The 27,257-nt window shown below is 37.9% G+C and overlaps 1 protein-coding gene across 1 annotated transcript in view; it reads left to right on the top strand.

Annotated features, from left to right (window-relative positions):
- Positions 1-27,257, top strand: part of ntrk3b (neurotrophic tyrosine kinase, receptor, type 3b) — a gene marked incomplete at its 5' end in the record, with an annotated part of 79,666 nt that overhangs the window by 35,302 nt on the left and 17,107 nt on the right. Inside the window, 7 exons of the mRNA XM_079451397.1 lie at positions 173-327; positions 1,453-1,595; positions 1,674-1,815; positions 4,403-4,723; positions 5,709-5,758; positions 5,980-6,082; positions 25,791-25,979. Of these exons, the coding sequence (XP_079307523.1) occupies positions 173-327; positions 1,453-1,595; positions 1,674-1,815; positions 4,403-4,723; positions 5,709-5,758; positions 5,980-6,082; positions 25,791-25,979 (1,103 nt within the window). The remainder of the gene's footprint in view (positions 1-172; positions 328-1,452; positions 1,596-1,673; positions 1,816-4,402; positions 4,724-5,708; positions 5,759-5,979; positions 6,083-25,790; positions 25,980-27,257) is intronic.

The following is a 27,257-nucleotide window of genomic DNA, read 5'->3' as shown; positions in this document are numbered from 1 at the left end:
TTTCAAAACGGGGAAATTTACAATAGACTACAACCTTTTTCCTAACAAAGTTACGTTGTTTGCTTCTCCTTTACTTGCTAGATCAATACGTTCCCTTGTTCAGATTGGATGATATTGGATTTTGGTGATATGTGAGTGTTTAATCTCTGTTGGTTTGTTTTTGTGGATGCAGGAGGCTGGAGGGGGTGGTCTTTGACTGTGGATGTGACATTCGGTGGATTCAGCTCTGGCAGCAGCGAGGAGAAGCCGGGCTGCACACCCAGCAGCTCTACTGCAAGAACGGAGCATACAAGATTCGCCTGAAATCAATGAGCATCGCCCAATGTGGTAGGACGTCTTGAATTATAAATTATACAGCTGGAGGCCTGTGAACAACATATACAGTGTTAATTCATACATATATACAGTATATATATATAATGAAAAAATTACCATGGTAACCAATTTCCACTGAAAAACCCCAGTTACTACACCTATGGATATACTGTGATACTTGTTTTTAGTCATAGCTGTTATTGGTTAATGAAATAAATAAAAGTTGGAGAAATATAGCTTTACTTTATTTAAATAATTGACAGGAATAAAGATTCTGAAGCTACACTTTTATAAATTAAATGTAGCCATACATGTAGTGCATTCCCCTATTAATATATTTTTGTGTCCTAGAATTATACATCTTTAAAATTAAAATAAGGAAAAAAAAAATATTTTTGTAAACAGTGGTGATAGTTGTTTCCTTTAAACCTTTCTCAAGTGCACTTGAAGGTATATTTCAAGTATAAAAATTAAGAAAATAGTAAATAATACTATAAACATGATGTTTAGTTCACTTGGGCCCGGTTTCACAGACGCGGCTTAGCTTGAGAAAGGACTATGCCTTAGTTGAATTAAGATATAAAATGCCTTTTTATACATTACTGGTCTGCATCTTGAGACAAACAATGGCACTGATATATTTAAAGATATTACAGGGCAATATTCAGGGATATTCAGATAAGACAGGTCAAACATTCTTATTAGTCTGGGACTAGCCTTAAGCAATGACCTGTGAGTATTTAGTCCTTAAAGGATATAAACTTCTAAACAACAGTGGAGTGTATACTTCAAAGTGTACTTTCATCAACTAAAAAAGTATTGATCTAGAAAATTATCGGTATACTAGTAGTTTAGTTGCAGTGCAAACGAAAATCGTAATTGCAAACTATTTGTTTACTGAATTTACTACTTGTGTAGTAAATGTGTGCCATTTTAGTCCAAAATAGTACTGAAATATTACATTTGCAAGTACATTATGTAGTATTTATTCAAATATCAATGTACTAGTAATGTTAACTTAAAAATAAACTTTACTTAAGTGTACTTAACAAAATGAAGTGTACTTGTTTTTTGTAAGGGGTGTTTTGGCAGAGACTACGGTTACATTAAGAAGTTTATTGTAAATTGGGTTTGTAGACCTGCCAGACATCAGTGTCGCTCACAGTAACCTCACTGTGATGGAGGGAGATAACGTAACGCTCAGCTGTAACGGTTCCGGTTCTCCATTACCTGAGGTGGACTGGACCGTGCATGGCCTTCATTCCATCAACACGCACCAGGTGAGCAACATTCGTCGGCTACTAAACACCACCCGTTTACTTTCCACCTAATCGTAACGCTTTGTATCTGCCCTACAGTCGAACGTCTACTCGCCCAACATTCACTCCATCAACCTGACGCTGGTCAACGTGAGCCGGGACGACAACGGTTTCACTCTCACCTGCATCTCTGAGAATGTGGTTGGCATGACCAATGTTACCCTTCAGCTGGCTGTGCTCTGTACGTTTATTTTATCTTTTGACTGTGTTTAGCAACCACATACAAATGCTCTAGAAATCACCCAGAACATCCCCGAACCACTTACAGTAGCAACATGCTAAAAAACAATCAACACTTTATCGGTCACATAGCAACAACCCACAATTTCAACCTGGCCAAACGCCACTCTCATTTTCCTCTGAAAATGTGAAAATCTAGTTAACTTATAGCAAAGGGCTCTGAAAAAGGAACGACTTAAAGTCCCAGTGAAATCAAAAATGTTGTCATGAAATATTATAAAAATTCATGTGCCCTCATAATCTTTAGTTAAAATGCTTAAATGCACTTCCTTCCTGTAATGACTATCCATTTTAAATTACATATGTTAGATGGCTTGGGCGGAGCATCTGTTAACCCCTCCCCTACAACAGTCAGTCTGCTCCCAGTTCCCATTTAAAAATGCCTACTATGTTTAAATTCCATTTCACTTAATATACGTTTTGACACCAATTAACAGCTAAACACTTGTAAGCCAGTGTGTTAATTTAATTCAGGGTCACGTGGGAGAACTTTTACATAAAAATAAGCTTTACGATGTGCTTTCTGCTAAAGTGGGTTAAACAGGTATAAGAAGCGAACTGGCTGGAAGCAGAATTGTGTGTGTGTGTCACATTTATCCGAACCTTTCAACTTTTTAATGGTAATGAAGGATGTTTCCCGCTGCCGGTTTTAATGTTCCAGCACCCAGATATGATCTGACACTCAGGCATCATTATGTTCATTAAACAGCACATGATTTTAAGACAGTGGGTAGATGAAAAACATTACATTTTATCACAGCGCAGACTAATGACCGCGACGTTAAAGTGTAATGACAGCGGCAAGATATATACGGCCACCAAGTGGAAACATTTCTTATGATTGCTTTTGATAACCAAGTACTGAGGGTTGGTTTTTTATCAAGGAAGAAGTGCATTGCTTATTGGCTCATAAAGGAGCTTAACAATATTAAGCAGTTAATAATTTTTTTTAAAGTATAAAATCTGATAATCTGAAAATCGTTTGCAATACCCAACCCTACTCTCCAGCTGACAAAATATGTTCTAAGATCGTTATGCTAACTTTTTATGAAAATGTTTTCGGAAGTTTTTTTTAACGTTCCACTAACAACGTATACTTTTTTTTTATATCAGCGTTTAATGACATATAATGTCGATCAAACGTTCTTTTAACATTAATGCAACGTTTCGAGGATTCTTAATAGCTTTGAGACAATGTTAGCCAAATTTCTGAGTTTGCTGAGATCAGATTGTGCTGCAAAGTTGCTTGTTTGTTTTAGTCGAACTATTTGTACATATAATGAATGGATTTAATATAGAACAAGGTGTGTTCATATATACATTTTTACACCAATTAACAGCTAAACACTTATAAGCGATTGGTGATAATTTCATTCGGGACGGGCCTTCGAAAACCTTCATTTCATTCCGATTAAGTAATGAAGAGTAGTTTCTGACTATTTTAAATGTCACACAAACAATATAAGAACTACGTTTTTACATTGTTTAGCAACGAAATATAATGTTGATAAAATGCTCTTGTAACGTTACCGTACAAACATTTGTAGATAGCTTTGAGAGAAAATTCTGAGTTAGCCGAGATCAGAACGCGCCACCGAGTTGCTTTTTCCGGGCAGAAATCTGTAAGATGGTTGCCTTAGCTAATAACAAAGCGCACTAGCTGGATTTTTGTATTCTGATCAAAAGCCCTGCGAGATTCTCTCATTCTGTCTCCTGATGGGATTTCAGCAGGACTCTCTAAATGACAGGTCTCATGCAGAAGAGAGAGCAGACAGGCCGGGAGGAAGGGTGCTACTGCATGCTGATTCTAAAACACATGTCATCTGTTTAGGCGGGATGTATGAGGAGCTCGCGCTACGGGAGGGATCTCTCTCCTGTCTGAGCTCATCAGTCAGCCGAGCACAAATCACTTCTGTGAAAGAGGGCAACTGACAATAAGCATGCGTTCTCATTTGAATGACAAACCAAAGCTTGCGTGTAACTCGGAATTTGAGGCTGTGGAATAACACATAGTCGGTGACAGTGGGATTGCAAGCTTGTGGGTCAATTTATGCTCCGTCCAGCTACTTTGTCAGCGACCTAATTAAAACAGTTACGGTTGTGAATATCAAGGTAAAAATGTCCATTATTTCAAAAAGATAGCATGGATGATCAGAGGTAATGAAGCGTTATGTTTTATTATCTTAGAATGAGCTATTTCTATGTACATACACCGCCGTTCCCGGTACATGTAATTCGCCATGTTGTTTCTATAGTACTGACAAACTGCTCTACAGAACGCGTTTCGTAAATACGTCATCTACTTCGGCAAAGATGTGAAAACATGACGACATCATTCGAAAAGTGGGGGTGGAGTGAGCCGTTGGTTGCAATTCACAACCATGCGCTAGGTGGCATTAAATTTCATACACACACACACACACACACACACACAATTTCATACATTTATTATTGTTAGTTTAAAAGACGTATACTAGTAATAGCACACCTGAATAAACTGTAACAGTTTTATTTTTTCCTCACATCAGTTCCGCCTGTAATCTTAAAGCTGGACGAGCCGGAGCGGCGCCATCACACCTGTATTGAGTTCACAGTGAGAGGGTTCCCTCATCCCACACTGCGTTGGTTTCACGAAGACCGGGAGATCCTGCAGAGCGAGTACATCCACACGGAAATGGCGTTCTACCAAGATTACTTGGAAGGCTGCTTGACCTTTGAGAACCCAACGCATTACGACAATGGAAACTACACCCTTGTAGCCATTAACTCCCTGGGTTCAGTCACTAAAACTGTGAACGGATATTTCCTAGAGCCGCCGTTCATCGAAGACGAAGGTACGTCTGCTCTGTGTTTTTTCAATGTTATACAGTATGTTACCCCTTGGTTTTAATTGGGTATTTCATTGAGCAAAATACTTATTTAATACTAGTATTATTATTACAGATGAAAAATTACAGCTATTTCTTCGGTTAATATAAGAAAATGATCTCCAGGTTTTCAAATATAGTTTAATCTTATATATTTTATAGGTTTAAAATAGTGTATATGCTGGTATTTAAAGGTTATTTCTCATCGTTTCAAAATTTTTCTCTTTTCTCTTCCCGTTTGCTGTTGTTTTACAAGGCATCATTGACTACAGTAAGTATCTCTCTTTTTATATTTTTATACTGGAAGTACAGGCAGGCCAACCTTTATCTCATTGTTATATCTCATGTCTTTGTTCCGGCTTTGGTCAAACAAAATGAAAATTTCATTCCGCACCATTCTATAGATAATACACGAGGATCTCTTCACTCAAAGAGATCTTGTAGGTTGCGTCTCTATATGGCTCCACTTAAATACACCTACACCATATAAACCCTCACCTCATCTAAAACCAGAATCGGGCCTGTGTCTATAAAAAGATACGGATTTGTCCTGTACAAGTGGACATAGTTTCAATGGGATTTGACAGAGGAGACGTTTAAGCATGTACACAAGCTTTATGTTTGATGCATTCAGTTCAGGTTAGTAGAATTGTTTTCAGGGCCGAAGGAAGATAGCGTTCGTGCTTCGGGTGCGTGATGCAGCAAACCCGCTTCACCTTTGCCACCACGGCTCAATTAAATGTATCAATTCCTCTCTGTCACCCGTGAACAAGCTACGCCGGCTCAGACTTCTGAACCCATGGAAGCTCTGCCTGATGAAAGCGTTTAAGTTTACACACTGGGTTTCAGGAGTCAGCCATTTAGCTGAGACCTGAATTTAAAGCAGACGTACGGCACTGTATCTAAATAAGACTGGAAAGAAGTGCAGCAAGCGAATGAACTAAAATATTGGTTTTGAATCTTCTAGCTCCATCGCCTGAAGATGAGGCGAAGAGACCAGAGGAAGACTCGTTTGGGGTAAGATTTCTTAAAGCGACGGTTCACCCAAAAAAGTTTATGATGTCATAAATGCGTCATATTGTTACACAGACATGTTGTTATTTTCATAATATGAAAAATTGATAAAGCCATTCTGACTGGATTAATGTACATTAATTCAATAAGGATAATGATAAAAAAAATGTTTTATTTTGCTTTCGTATAGTTTAACTTGACCGTTTCATTATTGTCTTCTGCAGATGTCGATTGCTGTGCTTCTGGCTGGGTTCGGTTGCGTGTTCCTCATTGCTATTTTTGTCCTTGTCAACAAATACAGCAGACGCAACAAATTTGGGATAAAAGGTAAGCGAAAGCAGATTGTTTGGCATCTTTCCGCTGTTTAAACATTCGGTAATCGGCGCAAATATAAAGAACATTCTTTTTACGCGTTCCCGAAGTGAAGGCGACACCAACCGTGGCGTGTTTCCTACAATTTTCATCTGTCAATCATCCTGTGTGACATAATAAGCTTTCACGCTTTGGTTTTTAGACTATGTTTAGCGACTGCTTTTAAGCTTTGGTCTGGCACATCATGAGTCAGATAGGGTTTGCTTTGTGCTGTGTGGGTTTGTGTGAATAGAATGGGAGTTGAATGCATCCTCTAGTCTCAGACCTTGGGGAGGCAGTTGGCAGAAATGCCTGCGAATCTTTGTTTCGTTAGCCTGGCTTCGTCTTGTTATATTACAGTTTATACCACGGTATTATCTTTTATACCACTGTGGAGCGAGTGTTGACATAGCTGCACAGTTCAAATCTACATTTGTTGTAAGGGTAGGCGGTGTGCCCAGAATGTATTACAGTGTGAGTCATTATATATCACGTACCATCATTAAAGCATAAAGCAATATTTTAGACGTATAGAGAGATGATAGACATGAACATTGGCAAATCTGTGAACTTTGAACTCTGAAAAGTCACAGTGAAATGTTAAAAGAATGTCTTTAAGATTGAATTATACATGCAAGATAAAAAAACTCAAACAAACTGGACTTAATTCTGGACCAGTGTTTGTTGAGAAGTGGTCTATATGACTACAATTTGACCAATCAGACCAATTCAAGAAGCTGAATATAAATCATGATACAGTATATCTTTTATATTTTAATAACAACGTTGCAGTGTCTTTTGTAGGATAATTCAGGGAATTAAGTGCTTTACAAAAGAAAAATATATTTTTATTATGTTCTCTGCTAATTTAGTAATTGGACTTTTAAAGGCATTTAAACCAAAAGATTTCATTATACTCTGGAGTTAATGGAAACTATTTTTGTAACAAAATCAAATCAGAAGTCCTCCGAGTCAATGAGATTCAAGAACCTGAACTTTTACATAAAGCAAAATATAGTTATATTTGCTGACAATGTATTGAAGATTTGGTTCAGAATTGTTTCAATGTATCTTTTGTTATTTTCTCTGCTAATATGTTATTGGAGTTTTAATTTTGGGTGCCATTAAAATCAAAAGATGGAGTCAACGAAAAAACATTTAGTTACAAAATCAAGTGACACATCCTAAAACATTAAAACTAATATTATCCAAAGGATAGAAGTTTGTAGATATCAGCATTGCTCGAAAACTTTTGACTTTTTGGCTTTTTAGACAAGTCCCACTTTTTCCTTTCACGTTACTCTACTGTGTTACGTTGTCGCTACCTGTACAATGCACTGATTGTATAACAGTGCTGGAGAACACATCACTTTGTATCCAAATCCCAACCAGTACACAAATTTCTATCATTGCACAAAATACCTTGCTGTTATTTGCTTGAGACTTGCCAGTTTCCCCAGAATTATCCTCATTTCATTGTGCTTTCGAATTATGAGTCCGAAGCAAAACAGGAAACACAAATGACAGAAAATGATTATGTTTTGTTTACTGTTCTCATTGCAGACCTCACATTTGTCTTCCGAACGAAAACATTTGAGCATTTCTCCTGAAACACCACATCCTTTCACGTGTTTGCGTCGCCACAATTTAACAGTCCTAACAGAGACGGAGAATATGAGCTCCATTGACTCTGAGAGCGACGCCTCATTATGCTTCACGATCATTGGCAAGGTTGAAGAGGCATAAAAGACTTGACACTCGGTGACGTCAATTCCAGCCCCTTTCAGCACGCTGGCCTTCCCACAATAGACCACTTGTCCTGTTTTTCTCTTCAAATCAGCTGGAGGTCTTAGGCAGCCATTACCTCAGATTGAGCAGTATTGGATTTTTGCCCCGCTCGATCATTCTAAAGTCTTTTTTCGCCGTCAGAGTTTGATCACTGACTATTTTGGGGCAGCAGCTAAAATCTGATTTTGGTGCGTGTGTATCGCTCTGTCTTTGTTTGGGCCCTTGGACTGCTATTAAATCATCAAATCATACAGTAGACGGATGTTGGGCCACAGAGTGCCCATTGATTTCGCTTGCCTTTTCAGCCTGGGTGCTGTTCTGTCACTGTTCCCATTGTTAATGTTTTGTCTCGGAGCGGCCCATTCTTTACTTGTTGTTCATTCTTAATTGAGGGCTTGGAGTGTTGCTTTAATTCCTCAGCAGGAAATAAATGATCACGAAGGGTTTGTATATTCTCAATTCAAGACCATTACCAGGTTACCCTGGTTACCCTATTAGCTCTTACCCAGCTGAATGGAGTCGTAGGGACCATTCAAGCGGAAATTGTTTCTCAGTCACACAATTGACAATTATTGCACAAAGCAGAACTCTCGAAACACATGTGGTCAGTCACATGACCCTTCTACAACAATGCGAAGGAAACTAGGCGTTATTATGAGGATAGACATGTTTTTGTCATTATAATAAAATTACCACCATTCTGGTGTACAAAACCAGGTAATTCAGCCCCAAATTTGCAACAACATGGTGGGAGAAAAACACGAGTTATAAAAGAGGAACTTACCTCGTGTTCCCGTTCGGCACCTACTGTCCAAATAGGGCTAAATGCTACTCTTTCAAAACAAGGTACTAAGTTAAAGTTCTTTCATCATTGACTCATCTTCATGTCATTCCAAACATGCATGACTTTCTTTTATATCTGAGAGCACAGAGGATAATGAATATTGGTAACAAACAACATTGACGTCCATTGTATGGACACAAAACCATTTCTCAATTTCAAAGTTGTAAACAGGTTTTGAGTGACGGAAGGTTTATTTATGGGTGAACTATCACTTTAAGTGTGTGCTAATTTGACTGAAGCTTTTGTCGTTGCTTACTATCATGGTTTAGGTGGTTTGGTTTAGGCCAGCGGTTTCGTTGTAAAGCCCCCTTTGTGTAGGGTGCATTGCTTTGTGGCCCCAAAAATAAAGACTTATCATCTTGATCTTAGAAAACATATAACAGTTATACAATGCTAAAACATCAATTTCTTTTTCTGAGGGTTGAATGCAAAAGATGTATGATACATTTCTGTTTTTCATAAAATGCCACAAAATCTTGGGACCCCAGTTCAAGAACCACTGGTTTAGGTAATGGTGTTCCATATATATTCATTGGATGCAGGTGTAGTTTATTTTAAGGGTACGTTTACACGACAGTAATGTGCTAAAAACTGTTTTTCATATGCATTTTAACATACAGACAACATTGTCGAAACAATCCATGTTCACACGGATCTGGGAAAACAGCTAAAAACGCCATGCTTTGCATGCCAGGCCAGTAGTTTTGTAGTTTCAAAAACTCGAAGAATATTTTCTTTGAGAAGTTTCAGTTTTCAGGCCCAAAACACATACAAGGATTTCCATTTTTAGTTTAATAAACTGAGCGCTTCAGACTTATCTTGCTGTCATTGTTTCAACCGAGTTATAATCAGAGATCATGTACTGCCTCAGATCTGTAATTTAATAATAAATCATATCTTTAATAGAATTAAGCTGCTTGATTCAGAATCAACATATTTTATAATCCGTAATGAAAGTGTGCTTGACTATATCTTAACATTGCCATCAGACATCTGAAATGTAATAAGAAGCTTTTTGCCCAACTCTGAGGAAAACTGAGTTATGACTCACGATCGTAACAACGCTAACCACATGTGACAGATTTTATTTTAGCTTCTCCATTGAAACTCCCCTGCGCTTCCCCTCCGCAGTCTCTGCCCCGATAGTTCACCTGCCTATTAAGATCTTATCAATGCTGTCATAAGGGCTTCCAACCTTCCCAGCTACATTACTGCAATAAGCCAAGGGCTATTTAACACACATCATCAAACCCGAAGATTTCACAGGCGACCGAGTCACCTCGCCCCAGCGAATGAAGCAGTCAATGGGGCCACACGCAGAACAACAGCTGACATGCGAGGATGGCCACAGACGTGTCTGTAGTGATGCTGACGTGCCGTTTCTTTGACAGATGGGCATGCTCAAAGGCACAGGATCCGTCGGCGATTTGGAACAATAACCGTTTTCTGATGTCAAAATCACAGCAAGGAACAGCTCGTTTTTTGAAGCAAACCAGGGCCATTGGGTTCCATTTCGCAATTTTGAAAAGCTCTCCATTATGAATGGATTTCAAAAGGATACTTACCTGCTTGAATTAGCACACTCAACTCGGCAAATATATGCCTGCCTTACCAGTGACCAAAGCCGTATCTATAATCACACCATTTTAGTCATAAACACATACCCCTCTTGAGATGAAAATGAGCAATTGCAATATTTTTGTCTCATTTGATGCTCAAGCGTTCTGCAACTCGCACACTGTGCCTGTGTAAAGCCATTTTGCCAGAGTATGGTGGTATTATTTCTCAAATAATCTTTTATAAATTGTTATAGTGTAGGAAAGGAATAGCTAAAGAGGAGGAAGGAAATGACAAAGAAGAAGCTTCCCAGCTAGCACGTCTGGAAAACATCTGCATTCTGGAAACATCTGCTAGATGTCTTGGAAAGAGCAGTTTTACATCCATTCTAAATCATAAACATCTTACAGACAGTTGATGTCTTTATTTACATCTGTGAGACACTTTTGTCGTTTGCTCATCTGCGATACGTCTGTGAGCAGTCAGATGTCTAGAAGATGTCTGTAAGATGTTTATATTTTAGAATGTATGTTTTTTACATGACAGATGTTTTCCAGAACTTTTTACAGACAAACCTGGGCTAATTGGGTACTGGTTTGTTTGTAGCCTATTCACAAAAACAGTTCCTAGTTTTGGCCACTGGGGGCAGTTGTTTTTATGTTTGTTTTCACAATAAAGATGATCAGGCTGGGATTAAAGTACAAAACGTTGCCATTTAACTCATCTTTTACGGTTTGTGCATGGATGCGAATAATGCCTCCAATTTTTTGCATGTCAGGCCATAAACAGACAAAAGATATCCGAGAATAAAAAGCCAGCATTTTATTAGATCTAAACAACTCCGGTCCAGGAACACTTCCTGTTTGTGCTTTTTATTTTTACATTTCACATATTTAAGTCTTAAAGATGTTATTTTTATTAGTTGATTCAATTATAAATATCCTCTTGGTTGAATTTTGCTTTAGGTTTTGTGTTGTGTTAAAATACACGAAACGGGAAGTTTCTGGACTAGCATTGTTTATGTCTCGCAAAATTACTTTTACCTTTGGACGGTAAGCAACCTGTTAGAACTCCTTGGCAACCAAATTTTTAAATTGTGCAATCCAGTTTGGTAACCCATGGAAACTGTGATGGAGGTGGCGTGAAGAAGCTCTTCTTTCCAACATAAGTAGCACATAGTAATAACACTTGACCCCTCAATGTTGTTCACTAGACAGATACTGCCCATCTCAACTCCATTATAATGGGAAGAAGGGACATTGATAAACAACCTCTCAAATGATGTCAAGCTTATTCTTTCCCTCTTAAGGTTGTGTGAAATGGAGATGAAGGTGTGTGTCATGCAGAGATGAGGGGTCATTATCGGCCCCCTAAAGGCAGTGCGCTAAATCAATTTCATGCCTGTGAAAGGGCCGGGTCCCTCGTGCTGTAACACTGTTTAAAAATGATGCAATCCAGACATAATTGGGATGAGGGATTATAAAAAAAGACGCTTTTATGCACTTTATTGTTTAAAGCTCTGAAAAGACCAGATTCATTTGTTGGATAGTGATCCATCAGAGGTCAGAATGCTTATTACAGATATGATTGTTTCATGGTTTGCATTTGTTATCCGGATCAATCCAGGTAACCAGACAATAGAATCAGCTCAAATTTGGCCCGGCGGGGAGGTGCATTGGATAAGACAAAAGCAATGTCATATTATGCAAAAAGGAAATGCTTAAATTAGAAGGATCTAAATAAAATGTGAAAAATTATTCTATCACATGTAGTACACTAAGGGAATACACATCCAAAGGGAAAAGTTACTGTACTGCACACTATTGTATATGGATTATTCTGGTCATTTGAAGGCAGAATATATTTACGTTTTTTTTTCCCATATTGTTGGCATTAAAGACGTGCTTGGCTATCTTGATAATTTGTTCTAGATCAGTGGTTCTCAACTTTTTTCCTTGGAGCCCCCTAGGTACACTTACGACAATCTGAGCCCCCCCCCCATATAATATATAAATATCTCCCAAAATTAACAATCTGTCATATTTTACTCAACATTTTGCGACTTTCTTCCTTCTGCAGAACACAAAAGATGTTACTTGAATAACTGAGCAACAGCAGTACCCATTCACTTTTATGGTATGGACGGAAAACCAATGCAAGTCAATGGGTACCCCGGTTCGGTTACCAACATTCTTCAAAATATCACAATTTTGTGTTCTGCAGAAGAAGGAAAATCACACAGGTTTGAAACGACTACATGAATTTATATTTGACCTTAAAGCATATATGGTCTCACTACCTCCTACGAACTCGGCTGCATGTGTTTGGCAACCAAGTCAACCAAGTCGATAGACGTGGCATTACGATGTCCTGGAAATCTTTCTTAAATGCGTTTGTTCATACACGCAAGCTGTCTATTATGTTTTTAAGACTTCCTTTAAGGCAGTTCTCTTTGGGTGTGGCCACCGTGGCGCGTGGTTAAATAGGTTTAATGCGCAAAGGGAGTGTGTATTGAAGACTCATGGTGTGTGTGACCTTTACTTTCATATCAGACTAAATCAATTTAGCTTGTGGAATATCAACCTAATTCAATGGAAGGTGGTTGACTATTATGTCTAACGCAATACAAAAAGTGCTGCAAAATGATATATATTATAATTCGGCAGAGGGTCTTAAAATGCAATCTCTACAGTAAATCATTTATGGACACAATGCTCGATGAGAAGTGTGTCTCCAAATGGCGCTTGTGTGCATTAAATATTTGATAAGGATCTTTAATAAGGGCTTTAGCTCAGACGCAAATATTTGTAAATATTTGATATTCATGTGTGCTTTCTGCACAGGCTTCGCCGGACGATCGACCTGCCCATCACACAGAATATTCCTGCATGTATCTGTATTGTGATTATCCCGACTCCATCTCCCTGACCTGTGCAATACGTTTCCGAATAACACAGGGGCATTTTGTGCATTAGCTTTAGTGGAACTGTCATCCATAATAGGCAATTTCTGTGATGGTCATGCTGTGTTGTCACAGAAGAGAGGGATGCGACAGTGAAGGGATGGAGAACTCATTTTTGCCCGCACCGCATCAACACTCGGTTTCCATTGATAGGTCTCTTGATTTAATAGAGGCTCCGACATGCTCACAACTTCAATAGCTACAACATGATGATGTGTGTTTAGGAAGCCTGTCTTGTGTATTGTTGTATCGAGCTCAGTACGAATAACAAAGTTTACGTTCAAGATAAAACAGATTTGCATTTCCTCAAGGAATTGTCAGCGCAAGAACAGTGTTAGAGTATTAAAGGAGAAGAAAGTGAGAAAGCTGCGAGAGAGAAATATTAAGGGGGAGGAATGACAGCCGGTGGGGTTTAGTTTTGTGAGACGGCACTTGTATGTTCAATGCGAATGTGGAAATCCAGATATGGATGCATGCCAAGAAGCCTATAAATTCAGCCAATTACACCATTTGGATATTTAAAATCTTTTAAATCTATTTTCTTATACAAAACAAGGTAGAAAAACAAAACCATTCTTAAGACATTATAAGGACATCTAAGAAAGTACACACACAACACAGTTTAATGGAGTCTGCGCATTAAGTTGTTCACATATTAAATGAATGCAGTACTTTTATACTTTACAGAAGAAAACAAATCCTAACCAGACTGTCTGAAGAATATCAATTAAGTTCTTTCTTGAAAGCAGTGCGATTATACAACATAATGTAGAATTAGTGTCTAGACTTGTATTACATCAAAGCAGCTATTACATTTTACATGATTTAGGGATGAGTTATATTTTGGAACAAAAGGAAACTTTGACAATGTTTTATTGAATGAAATGCGTTCTTGTAAAGTTTCAATGTGTAACTTGGATAATTATAAAATCAAACGCCATCCAAATGTTTCCTCGCAAGTGGCCAAAAACCCTGGCCAGTGTTTAGCCATATCTGAAAAGGCTGTTTGTTAGTTCTCAGGTTCTCATGTCACAGCGTTTATAACCTAATCTGTGTCCTGGAGCGTCTTTTCTCCTCCGGCGGGAACAAACGCGGGCCACTTTTATTCATGGAGCGGGATAATTACTGACAATTGTTAAAGTCATTTTCAGATTAGACAACCTCAACGGAACAAAGGACGTCTATTAACCTGAAGCCGGATGTAAAACGGTAATGACATTTCAGACCAAATTAGCAGATTACTAAACCGGCGGTCATGGATACTGACCAAGAGCTGACTAACTACCTTTACAATGAATCCTAATCGCGGCTTCAATTTCACGTGTCACTGAGAATGTTAGGATGAGACGTGGACTGGTGACTGTAAATGGTCATTCGCTTAAGTCTAGTTAAACGTATGATCATATATTACTGTTGAATAATCTTGATTTACAAAGGACGGAAAAGGCAGAGTAGAAGCTATGTCTCTAAGGTGGTCTCGTTTTGATCTTGGGGGTGGCTAAATACTGGATGGGATTCATACCGGTAACCAAAAGGTCACATGTTGACCAAAAAGATTCATCATTGTTTTCGGGTACAGGAAACATACTTGGCAACCTGCCAGATTGATCACAAACGATTCGTCACACTTTATGGCTAATTATTATCCCTGGTTATTCCCAAACCTAATGTTTTATGTTCTTTTCCGCATCTTTAGTCGGTCTATCGCGCGATGAGCCGTGTATCTCTTAGAGTACATTAGTCAAGACGCAGTCATCTGTCCGGTTTGTTTGCTAGAAGAAGACTTGTAGCCCGCACTGTACATGTCATAAACATCATCTGCTGTGTTTCGAGCAGAAGCGTCATTCCTCGGAGAGACTGCGTCATGTTCCGTGTTGAAGTGTGGGCGAATTCAAATCAGCTCCCGTGTTTGTTCATCAGCACGGCGCTCACAGAAACCCAAGAATAGTCTATAATCGTTTTAATCCCAGATGTGCGAGGAACTCGCCTTTTTTAAAGATCACAATTTGCTCCAGAAGAATGTCGGCACACGCTGTGTGTTTGGAACGAGAAACCCTCGTCGTCTTCTCGAGTTGATCAAATAAAAGGAACATTCTGAATGTCATTCGTTGTTTTTCTTTCTTTCTTTTGCGCTATGCCTTCAGTGCACAGATGTAAACAGAAGGGAAAAGATCCGTCTTCACATCATTCAAAGGCTTTTCATCATTTTTGCTTTGGGAGTAGGACAATGGAACAATATATCACGGTTTATTGATAGGTGAACTTAAAATAGGTGATCTTTTGTTTAGTTACTTTATTCACATGATCTCTAGGAAATATTGACACATTTTATGCACGGATTTAAACGCAGCATCAAATGTATCTTTTGTGGTAAGGGCAAATCCCAGAATGCATAATGATGAATTTTATGGGCAAATGTCTTTTTTTTTCGAGGCGGTGCATTTGTGAATCATAGAAATTGTATGATTGTTAGAAAAAAGCAAGATTGAAGCTCCACCCCTAACCCCGCCTCAACCGTGACTGGGGAGAAAGCAGATCGTACTTAACATTTACAGTATTAAAGATAATTATAATAAGGTTAATTTAATTCATACTTACATTCACAGTATTAAAGGGATAATAATAATAAGGTTAATATAATTCATACTTAAATTTACAGAATTAAAGAGATAATAATAATAATGAGGTTAATTTAAATCAAACTTACATTTACAGTATTGAAGAGATAATAATAATAATTTTTGCTTATAAACGAAACTAAAACCATGTTGCGCATGATCATAAAACATAATTAATGTGTACTTAATTATTACTGAATAATCTTTAATAAAAATAGATTATAAATGCACACACTTATATTATTATAAGTGTTATGTATGGGTGTTATGAAAAGTCTTGATGTACATGAGGAGTCATGTAAAGTTTAAGCAAAATAGATTTTTATAGATCTTTATTATTTTACATTATATGTCTTGCACCTTTAGATTTTTTCTTGAAGTGACAGCTTAATTATCCGCTCACAGTGTCTGGAAGTCACTCAGAGAAAATGTGTGTGAATCATGTTATATCACAAGAACAAAAACCGCAGCAGTAGTGGTAAGTGTTTGGAAGCGTTTGGCAGCGACATTAAGTGGTTTAAAAAGCCGCCCGCATATGCCAATCACGGGCGGCACCTATGCTAATATAGGCATTACAGACAGGCACATCACGCCTGTGATACATATATTTGTCTTGGTTCACGCATGACAAAATGACTTCAAGGGCAGCAATAGAAAATAATGAATGAAAAAAGCATTGAGACTTCAAAAAAGCTTCATATCGTTCAGCAGCACACAGATCGCTTGAGGATATTCCTTCCTCCTCACGCGACAAAATCTCTCCGTAACCCTTCTCAGCTTCGATTGAAAGAGCCGTTTGACTTCATTTAAGCAATGTTAAACCTCAGGCAGCCTCATTGAACGTTTCCATGAACCTTTGATAAATGTGCAAATTAATTAAATGCATCGGATGGTGTCCATTTTGTTATGGCATAAGTGCCCTTATAAGTGCAAATGTACAAGTGCTGCTTCACATAAAGTTCTTGTTCCTAAAAGGGTCTTTTGAGAGAGAAAATGGAAAAGCGTACCCCCGTGTTTTAGGGCTCACATCTCTTTGGTCCAAAAAGACCCTTCGTTGATTCCGAAGAAACATGTCTTTCGGAAATCTGCACAGTTGTTGATGTCAATACCGTGACGACATTACGTGTTCACAATTTAAGTACATAAAAAATCATTGTGTTATATTTTAATCCTAGTTTGGTTCTGTACAACTGAGATGTACTAAAAGCTTGAGTGGAGTACTTAAATCGCATCCTTAAAGGAACAGTTCCCATGCTTATAATTTATTCATGCTCACAACATCCTAGATGTATATGACTTACTTGTCAGTTAAACGTAAATATTTTTTATAAAAATATCCACTAATTTAAACCAAACAAAAATCCCTAATCCCTAAATTCAGTAACTTCAGTGGCGTCTCGTGATGAAATATATATGATGACCAAATATGGTTTCTCAAACATCCTTGTGGCTTATTAATCATTCGGGTTGTTTTATGGTGTGCTTTTTGGAGCTTCAACATAGCAAATCTATACATAAGAATACATATGTGACACAAATTTTGTGCATTATTTTCATATATCTCTAACCCTTTCATGCTTGAATTATGACAACCTCAATCAGGATTTTTCCCTTTGTGTTAGATTGCTCTCAGGGCGATGTTTTTCATTTCTCTCTTTTCACTTTTCATTTTCCACTTGACTGGACAGATGAAGAGGTGACAGTGTATATAGGAAGATGCGCTAGTGTCCCTTGTAGTGGTTGATGTGCAACTATGCCATCAAAACTCATGCCCACGCTAGAAATGGTTTTTTTAATAGCTGTCCACTGTTGCGTGTAAATATGCGTGAAAGAGTTAATCTCACACAAAAACAACACGTTTCGCTTCAATCTTAGACTGAAATGTTGACTATATAAATTCACCTGCCCGATAATGGAAATAATTGTACGCAAATTCGCTTGCTGTCCTTGAAGCGTTTGATCTCAGGACTTGAGTTAAATGCTGTAAAAACAGAGACCCTACAAATCCTTCACGCAGTCCATCGACGGGAAGACTTTATAGGGGATTCGGTTTTAAGACGAAGAAACATTTTGAAGCACACCATATTAAGACCCGTTGTCCTTGACCATTCTGGTCCTTTATGGCTGCATTCTGAAAGCAATCTGAAACTTTTTATGTAATGCTAAATTAACTTGAGCATTTAAATGTGTTATAATCAGTGTATGTTTATTACTGTAAGCAAGTTATTATTTTGACCAAAAATACGCACACAGCTGTAATACCGTACATCCGTTACAGTTTACGCTTTTCTTATAAAATGGAATCAAAATGGCACCACAGTGAAGAGATCTTTTTATAAGCATAAATGAAAGGCAATAAAACAAATAGTACCATTTCGAATAGTATACACTACATTTTATATAATAGTATTGTTTATCATGCATTATTGAAATAATGTTTTTCGTTTGATCATGTGGTGCAATCTGACCCATGTTCTTGATACACTTTGTACAGATGAACCTCTGGTTAAACAAAACAATTTCACAATATTTCCTTAAAGGAGACATATTCTGATGTGTTTTGGGATGTATGAGCGTAAACGTCTTCATAGTCTTCCCCCATCTGACTCGCCGAGGACATCCGGTGTTTGTAAACCTCTAAAGACCCTTCCATGTCCTTTCTACTGCTTGCAAATGTCTCCCTGTCCATCTGCTTGTTTTATTATCCAGCTAGGGTCAAAACTGATCAAGCATACCTGACGCGCGTCCCTCGCCATCGTAGACAGTGCACCTCGACCACGCCATAATAGCATCAAAACACGACCGTGATCTCTAACAAGGATTGACGTTTACACATGCAAACATTCATACATTAGCAGGCCTCCATTGCGTTTGAAAGAAAGGCTTCTGATGGACTCGTCAGTTGAACGAATGAAGTGAAACTGAAGCCGTTCTTACTGTTTATTGCTAAGAGCTAAAGCTAAAGGTATGGGAAGGCGGGACATTCTCAAATGAAGCTTTGAGCGTTTAACCAATCACAACAGACCGTGAAGCCAAAACTTGACAGCTTGACCAATCAGAGCGAATCGGAAGGAGGGACTTTATAGAATCCGGAAAAAATCAGGTCACCGAGACAGCGAATAAAGGTCAGAGGCGGACAGAGTACACAGGTTCATTACTTGAGTAAAAGTACAGATACCCCTTGCTAAATTTTACTCAAGTACAAGTAAAAGTACTACAGTCAGATGTGTACTTAAGTAAAAGTACTGAAGTACATGTTTTTAAAAGTACTTGAGTATCAAGAGTACAAGAGTACATTTTCTAAATATTGCATTACTACTGCCACAGTGCTTACATTTATGTACAGAAACGTCCTACATGGAGTTATGAAAAATGTTAATGTTAATACCTTGGAGAATGTTAAAGGAATTTAAAGTAAAATAAAGTAATTTTAATCTTTTTACCATGCTTTATTCTTTTCACCTCTGCTAGAGTTTTAATGGATTTTTTGCACCCACATTTGAACCGAACAGTTTTAAACAACACACCGCATACTCAAGAACATCAAAGCAAATACTCGGCTTACATTAATGAGTAATATTAGAAAATACAATTCAGCTAACAATTGTGTGTACATGTGAGTTTCTCTGTTTTTTCATCAATCAGTAGTGGCGTTTCATCAAAACCTAGGGTATGGCGAAATTTCCTCAGACCATACAAAAACGAACCACAATGAAACCAAATGATACCACATATATGTAACCACAAAACTTAAAGTAGTAAAAAATAACCCAGCCAGATGTTGTCATAACCACCACCAACGACTACGTTAATCGACTATGAGACTAAAATATAAACCAACCATTGATCAGATTCAGCAAACAAGATTAAATATAAAACATGTCTTACCTTGTCGCAGGGTTGTTAAGCCTTGATTCTTTTCATTTTTAAGCTAATCCTGGCATAGCTAGTGGCAAATCGCAAAATACATAATAGCCTAAACTGCGACTGCACTACAAAGTCTTTCCGTACAATATATTTTTTTAATTTTTCACATATAGCGTTGTACATTATCAATGAAATACAATAACAATATTGTAAATTATTCGATTTATTAAAATTATTAAATGGATGCCAACTAATTGGGAAAATAAAGACCATCCCCACTACCCATAACCTCACACTTGATTCCAAAACCACTGTTAGGCATTTTGTAGACAGTTTCTTTGTTTTATTGAAAATAAATGCCTGTATATGATCTTAAATGTGGAAAATGCAGACAAACGAGTTTAGCCAAAAAGAGCTTCGAACCAACATTACGATGATGTCACGTCAAAACTACATATCTTCGGTCTTACCGACTATACGTCAATGACGCTATGTGACTTAACGGTGTTTATACATTCTCAAATACACATGCTTCCGACGCCTATGCTACATGTACACATCAGTGTAAAGCAGTTTAATTATCTTTAATGAGTCTTACGCACACGTACTTTATTTCAACAATGTTTTCTGAACGCTAGGGCCATACACAAACGCCGCCCCTGAAATCAATAAACCTAAAACAGCAAAGAAGGCTATATAGCAATGTTCTGACACACCTCTGAACCTGACCGTGTTATACACGCAGCATAGAGCAAAGAAGAGAAAATAATAATGATTAAAGAAAATCAGCTGACCGGTCGCGATGTTTTCAAGTTCATTTCATGTTATATTTAGCATTTTATATGACGCTATTGGCTACTCTTCCCTTACCTTTATTCTTTATTCATATAAAAATACCCCCAAATCGCATGAAAATACACACAAAACACATATTCTTCAATCGTGCATTTATTAGCTTCTTGTTTTGGTGAAGAAATGTTACTTTAGCTTCATCGCGGATGTCCTGAATGAGGAAGTGTACACAGGACGTGTCATGCAGACGTGAGATGATTGACAGCTGTGTACAGCAAATGATAGAGCTCTGAGGTCTGGGTGATTGTTGCTGATAGGCTCGCCCAATAAGTGGCGCCTGCACAATCCAATCACGTTTGAGAGGGAAAAAACAAATTGGTGGTTTCCGAGATTTTTCTTTTTCCTTTTTAGAAGTAACGTGTACTTACGGTTATGGATAGAAATGTAGCGGAGTAAAGAGTACAATATTTGCCTCTCAAATGTACTTGAGTAAAGTCATGAGTACTCCCCAAAAATTATACTCAAGTAAAGTACAGATCCCTCAAAATTGTACTTAAGTACTGTACTCGAGTAAATGTACTCCGTTACTGTCCGGCTCTGATAAAGGTAAATCATTAAGAGTGTGGATAAAATCCGCTTTGGATAAAAAGCGTCTGCTAAATGACTAAATGACTGAACTTCTGTTTCAGTGCACCACAAAATCACAATAAAGATCTCGAAATACTGTCGAACCCGTCACCTTTAAAATATAATTTGTTCCTCCAAAATGTCAATTTAGTAATGTATGTGCCCTATAGTGACATTTTGAAATCAAGTCATTCAACACGGATAGCTATATTCAACCAAACAGAATCATTTTCATTTCTGCCTTTGGAAACAGAGCATGCCAAAAGAGGAATCCCAGTGTCGCATCAAGTTCCTGACAGCATAACAGGGTCACAAAAACCACACAAAACAAATCGCTTTTTTTAACAAGCTCTGAATTACTGAAACTGAAAGTTTTACACTTTCTTTTTAATCTCGGTTTGAGCTTGTTTGTTTGCTGTGTAATACTGTGACATTTACACAGGTGCGGTGCGACACCGTTCAGGGTCCCCTGAGTGTGTCTATTGTTGTACTTGGTTTTAAGGGACCTCTATCCAGAATTATAACCGAAGAGCCAGAAATGCAGATTTGAAGCATGTTACATAACTATCTGCGGCACAACTTGAGTGAAATCAGACAATAATGACATTCTCACCTTTAGCGCTGTGACTGATTGTTACGTTATGCTAACCCAGATATTTCGTGACGGCGGCGGTGCCGTTTGTAGAGGTACTTATAGACTCTTCAGGCTGAACCCACGTATGTACTTTGGTTTGGCTTTAACTGGCCGTGGTTATTGATGCCATTTCATTCCCTTCGTGTCTCACAGACGTTATTAAAGAGGTGATGTCTACGGCATTAACCCGGATGTGCAATTATTTAGTAATTATCTCGCGTAGCCAGACCGTTGACTGTGGCTAAAGGTTCGTTGTTGTGAAGCTTACACTGGATAAGAGCCGCACACAGAAAAAGCAGGAAGAAATCAATTTCTGATATCAAATTCTAGGGGGCACCATACAACTGATTTGTAATTGAAAAGAAGCAAATTATTCACAGCACCTGTTCTTTCAAACCTTCTAATTCAGAAAGGTTCTGCTGTTTGTCTACATCTGCTTGGACCCTGATCGTTTTGCTTGCGGCTATATTTTTTGTTCCACCTTGCTTCATTTATTGAAAAAGTCATTATGGCTTTGAGTAATTGAATGACCCATGGCAGTGACTGGTTTAACCAAAAAAGCCAGAGTTTAATTGCCTGACAGCAATCTGAGATTCTATTAAAAGTTTACGATGTCAACAATAAAACACACACTCTTGTTAATTCAGTTTATTCAAATATCAATATTAGGTATTAGCTGAAGACATGGCTGTGTTCGGAATAAGATACCAGCACAGCTAAGCTAAAACGAGAATGAAATGCTTGCCACATGACCTCATTGAGTTGCTTATGTATTTCAGTAAGTGGTGTCAAGTTATCATCTCAGAAATACATATGATATTTGCATTATGGTCGAGAAGGAGAAACAAGGTAAGGAAATGAAACGTTCCATGGTCACATTTCAAATGGCAAGACAGGATGGGTGCATTGCACTGCGGGATAGAACATCACATTCAGTGTGATATGCACATTGTGTGGTTATTCGTAGTGGAATCAATATGTTTTCAGCATTTAGTCTCTATGCAGCACACAGCAGAGTTCAGGTTCATCCACAGCTCAGGCTTCTTATAGACCGATTCTATTTCCCAGCGGTTGGCCTACTTCTGAGGGTTTTGAATGGGTCTCGGTGACAGGAGTTTTGCTTCGCTGGGGTCTGAACGTAGCCTGATCGATGGAGGACTTACTATCAGTATCTGAGCGATCACATGTTTTTGTTGGAGCATACAATAAAAGGTAAATATTTAATGGCCCCGCTCAGTCGTGGCCCACCGCCAACTGCCCAGGATGATGCAACATTATCAATATTGATCACACCTCCCTGGGTTTAAACGACTGGAGTCTTGACTGATGAAAGCGGCCCTTTATTGCTTCTCAGTCCACGTAACGCATAGATTGTGTGTGCGTGTGTGCGCGTACGTGTGTTGTGGTGTGGACCAGGAATCAAGCCGAGTCAATGGGAAAATACAACAGCGAATCATGCTTGCTTTGCTTTTCTCATATACTTTGAAAGATTACACATGTTGACTTGTCAGGTTAGTCACGTGTTCACCACAGTCCTGGTTTCTAGTCTCTCGTTCCCCGAACTGTTTATTAACGCTTGCAGAAAGTCTGAGCTATTTTATTTGAAGATCTATCATAAGAATCAGAGTTGCTGGACGATACGATAACATTTGTCTTTGCAATAGATCAGACATATACATGAGCTTTTTTTTTTCGTCAATCTAAGCGTAGAATTGGATGATTTATTCGAATAGGAATGCATTTTCTATCGCTGTCAAGAACATGTACATGTCATATTTCTCAACTGAATTAAAAGAAAAAGAACTGACCCTTTCTTTTAAAGCTACTAATATTATAATTTTTCATTATGATAAACACACACTTCCCTTCACAATAGTTAAGTAAAAAAGCAATGATATAGTATTTAAATGATACATTTATATTAAATAGTAGTACTTGTTACTCATTTTACTTTATTCTGATTTAAGTCTTATCAAAGAGTTAAGTGATGAGAATCACAATTAAGAATAATGCATTATAAACAAAACATATGTTATTTATTTTGGGTGAAATGTGACCTTGACACTTTTTCATGAGCTACAATAAACGCTTTGCATTTGGTACATTTAGCATTTTTGTAGTATGTTCCATGTTTTTGCGTGCAAGCATTTTATACAATCGTAAACTAAATGAAGGGTTTGTCCAATGGAGCTGCCCTAAATTCTCTAAAGCCCTACTTTGTGAAAGACCTTTAAAATATTTGTGGTTTGTACGAGATTTCACTGGGAACCCCAAGTGTTTCTGTGAAATCTTTAATATCCATATTGTTTCAGATTATTAACTCCACTGTAGGCAAAAAAAGTGAAATTTAAATCTTGAATGAATCCCCCGTTTCAGCACATTATGTACCCCACATTTTCTTTATAAAATCAGATAAAGGTGACTCATTTTGTTATTTATGTCCTGCTGACTGCCTGCTCTTATGGCAAGACTTCACACACCTTACACCTTGGTTTACACAAGATGAGGTTTCACATAGCAGGTTTGGGCAAAACTCCAAAACCCTGAGATGCAAAAGGTGTAAAAAAAACATGTCGGGTTTCTTCAGGTGTCTGGTGAGTCTGAGTTGATATTGAGGAAAAGCCTGGCGAAAGCTGGAAAACAATGTTTCTGATGTAAACCTATAGAAATGTACTGGACAACCTATATGCGCGCTGTGATAAAACGCAGCAGGCTTGGTGTGAGCGTGTTTAAAAAGTTGCCTTTTTTTACCAGATTTTAAACCAGTCTTGAGCGTATTGTCTGACTACCAGCATGCAAGGTCATGTTGCATTATATATGTATAGTGTCTTACATAATTTTGTGGATGCTGTGTGTTTTGTTGCTGTCAAATATATGGGTGCATATATTTAGAACTACATCAAAAAGGCTTTTAACATTTAAAGCTACAATCTGTAGTTTTAAGACATACAAAGATATAATGGCCAACGATCGGTATCGGTTGATAAAAGCAATTTTTCACACTATCGTTTAACAGTTTGGATCGATATGTGCTTTCAATGATAAGAGGGCAGGAAAATTAAATTAATTTGTGCTTTGCATATAGAAAATGTGAAGAAACATCACCAGTTTGATGTTTAATATTAATAGTAATTATATAAATAAATAACAAATGAAAGTTAAGAAATATTGATGTCATCTTCAGAATCGGCAGATATCACTCTGAATAAGTGGCTGTCGGTATCGGTGGAGAAATTTAGTACTAGTGTATGTCTAGTAGCTAATACGATTTATTGAGCAAGTACATAAAACATTTTATCTATATTTTACCCCGATTTACAATGATAAACTCATAAGAATTATTCATATGATTCGTGGGTAATTTTATTTCAACTAATATAAAGATAAGTCAGTAAAATAGCCTGCAGTTTTATGCTTCAACCAGAGATGGCGATATTAATGCAAAAAGTATGGTTAACTCTAAAGAAAAAACTGCTTCCGATGTTTTGATGAGGTCCAAAACTGTTTTGTGTTGAGACAATTGCATCTGTTCTGACAGTAAATCCCTGCAATTTATTCCCAAACCTCCTCTGTTCGATTTCTCTCCGTCAGGTGACAATTTTGAAAGGTATTCAGAAAGCTTTCCATTTCAAATTGACTCAATTGAAAAACTTGATAAATGGGCTTTAAAGATTTTTGTAGTGTACTATTGTGAAGTCACTCGAAAGTTTTTTGGTGAAATGAGCTGATGGTTATTTAGTTCTTCTGAGCAGCCGGCGTTTGAAGTATAATATTTCTTTATTAAGAAGAACTGCCGTCTGAGTTCAATTTTCGATGTCTTTATGGTCTATATGCAGCTGCGTACAATGCATTATTGTGAAAAGCATTAGAAATACATTCAATACAATTACGGCTGGTCAATGGTTCTAAATAGTGGTGGCTCATTTGTTGGAAAACTAACGTTCACTTATCCGATATGTTCATGTACATTGATTGTCTGTATATTCCTTCTTTAGGTCCTGTAGCAGTTATCAGTGGGGAGGAAGACTCGGCCAGCCCCCTTCATCACGTCAACCACGGGATCGTCACCCCCTGCTCTATGGACGCGGGACCCGACGCTGTCATCATCGGCATGAGTCGTATTCCTGTCATAGAGAATCCGCAGTATTTCAGACACGGACATAACTGTAACAAGCCCACAACATGTGAGTATTTATCCTTGTTTTTAGTATTCTCTCGCCGGTTTGATCTCGGAGTACATTAATGTTATTGACCTTAACGGCGATTCACAAATTCAAGTTGTATTTCTTATTAGTTTGTCTGCCGGGCGTCATTTTGAGGTAATTTGACTGCAGTCCCTCATAGTGCGTAAAGTAACCTGCATTTTATGTTTCAAACAGAGATGGCGATAGAGAGGCAATAGTTAAGAACTGTGTCATTGAAAATCATTAAATTATTTTTATTTACCGTTTTATTTTACTTCAGTACTCAAGTATACACAAATTTAATCTGGGTTTGTGGAACACTGTTTGGCAAACGCTACACTATATTGTGTGTGATCGTCAAGATATTGTTTGAATATAGTGTTTTGTTAAAAATGAATGGTTTTTGTATAGCCATAGCTTGCACTTATCGCACAGGCACGAATGCCAACCTCGTTGTTTGCTTAAATGACGTTTCTTGGCCACGAACGTTTACGCTCCCATTAAGATTTATGAGATCATTTATATATTTATTTGCTATTTTTGGATCCCGTCGTGACCGAAGAGTTCCACATTGAAAATGACTTTGCTGTAGCTAATGGTGCGTCTTAGTTTAGACCTTTAATGTAATTAATCGGAATACATGCGGCCGGCAAAGGGTTTTTTAACCAGATTTAGAGGGTAAAAGGGGCTCCGGTTGATTTATAGCACATGGTATAGTATAAATGGGACGTGTGCACATCAACACACACATACTCTATTTATATTCCAGGCACAATGCAGTGGTCTGTTCACAGAGAGCACTGATGGCTACGAAAGGAAAACCAGAGGAAGGGGACAATCACATTTTGCCCTCATGAATAAATTAACTCTTTATGCATAATGGATGGCATAAAATCTTTATAGCTGTAGATACATAACCATCATGGCCGTGCCCGGACCTGATGAGTGTGTCATATTTAAATGACAGTTACTTGGAAGTGGAGGGTATATTTTTACTCCTCACGCCGAGAGATACTGCAATGCACTTTACCCATTAGCCGGAGCAAGTTTAATAATTCAGGAAAAGATACGCCGTACAAAAATGGCCCAGGGTTCATGGTGGGAATTTTGACCGATAGAACGTCAACAAATTTGAAAGATATGTCGATGATAAGCGTCAGACTTTCACAGTTTTCGCAGTTCACAGGCTAAAATACACTACGTGTTACTACGAGGCACGTTTTACTGTGCAAATTTGTTGTGTTCAAAGTCTGGTAGTGTGTTTGTTTTACTGTATAG

This window comes from Barbatula barbatula, assembly GCF_947034865.1.
Source record: "Barbatula barbatula genome assembly, chromosome: 1".
NCBI classification, from domain to species: domain Eukaryota; kingdom Metazoa; phylum Chordata; class Actinopteri; order Cypriniformes; family Nemacheilidae; genus Barbatula; species Barbatula barbatula.
The sequence above is the reverse complement of the archived record's forward strand: the minus strand, read 5'-3'. Positions and strand labels throughout refer to the sequence as shown.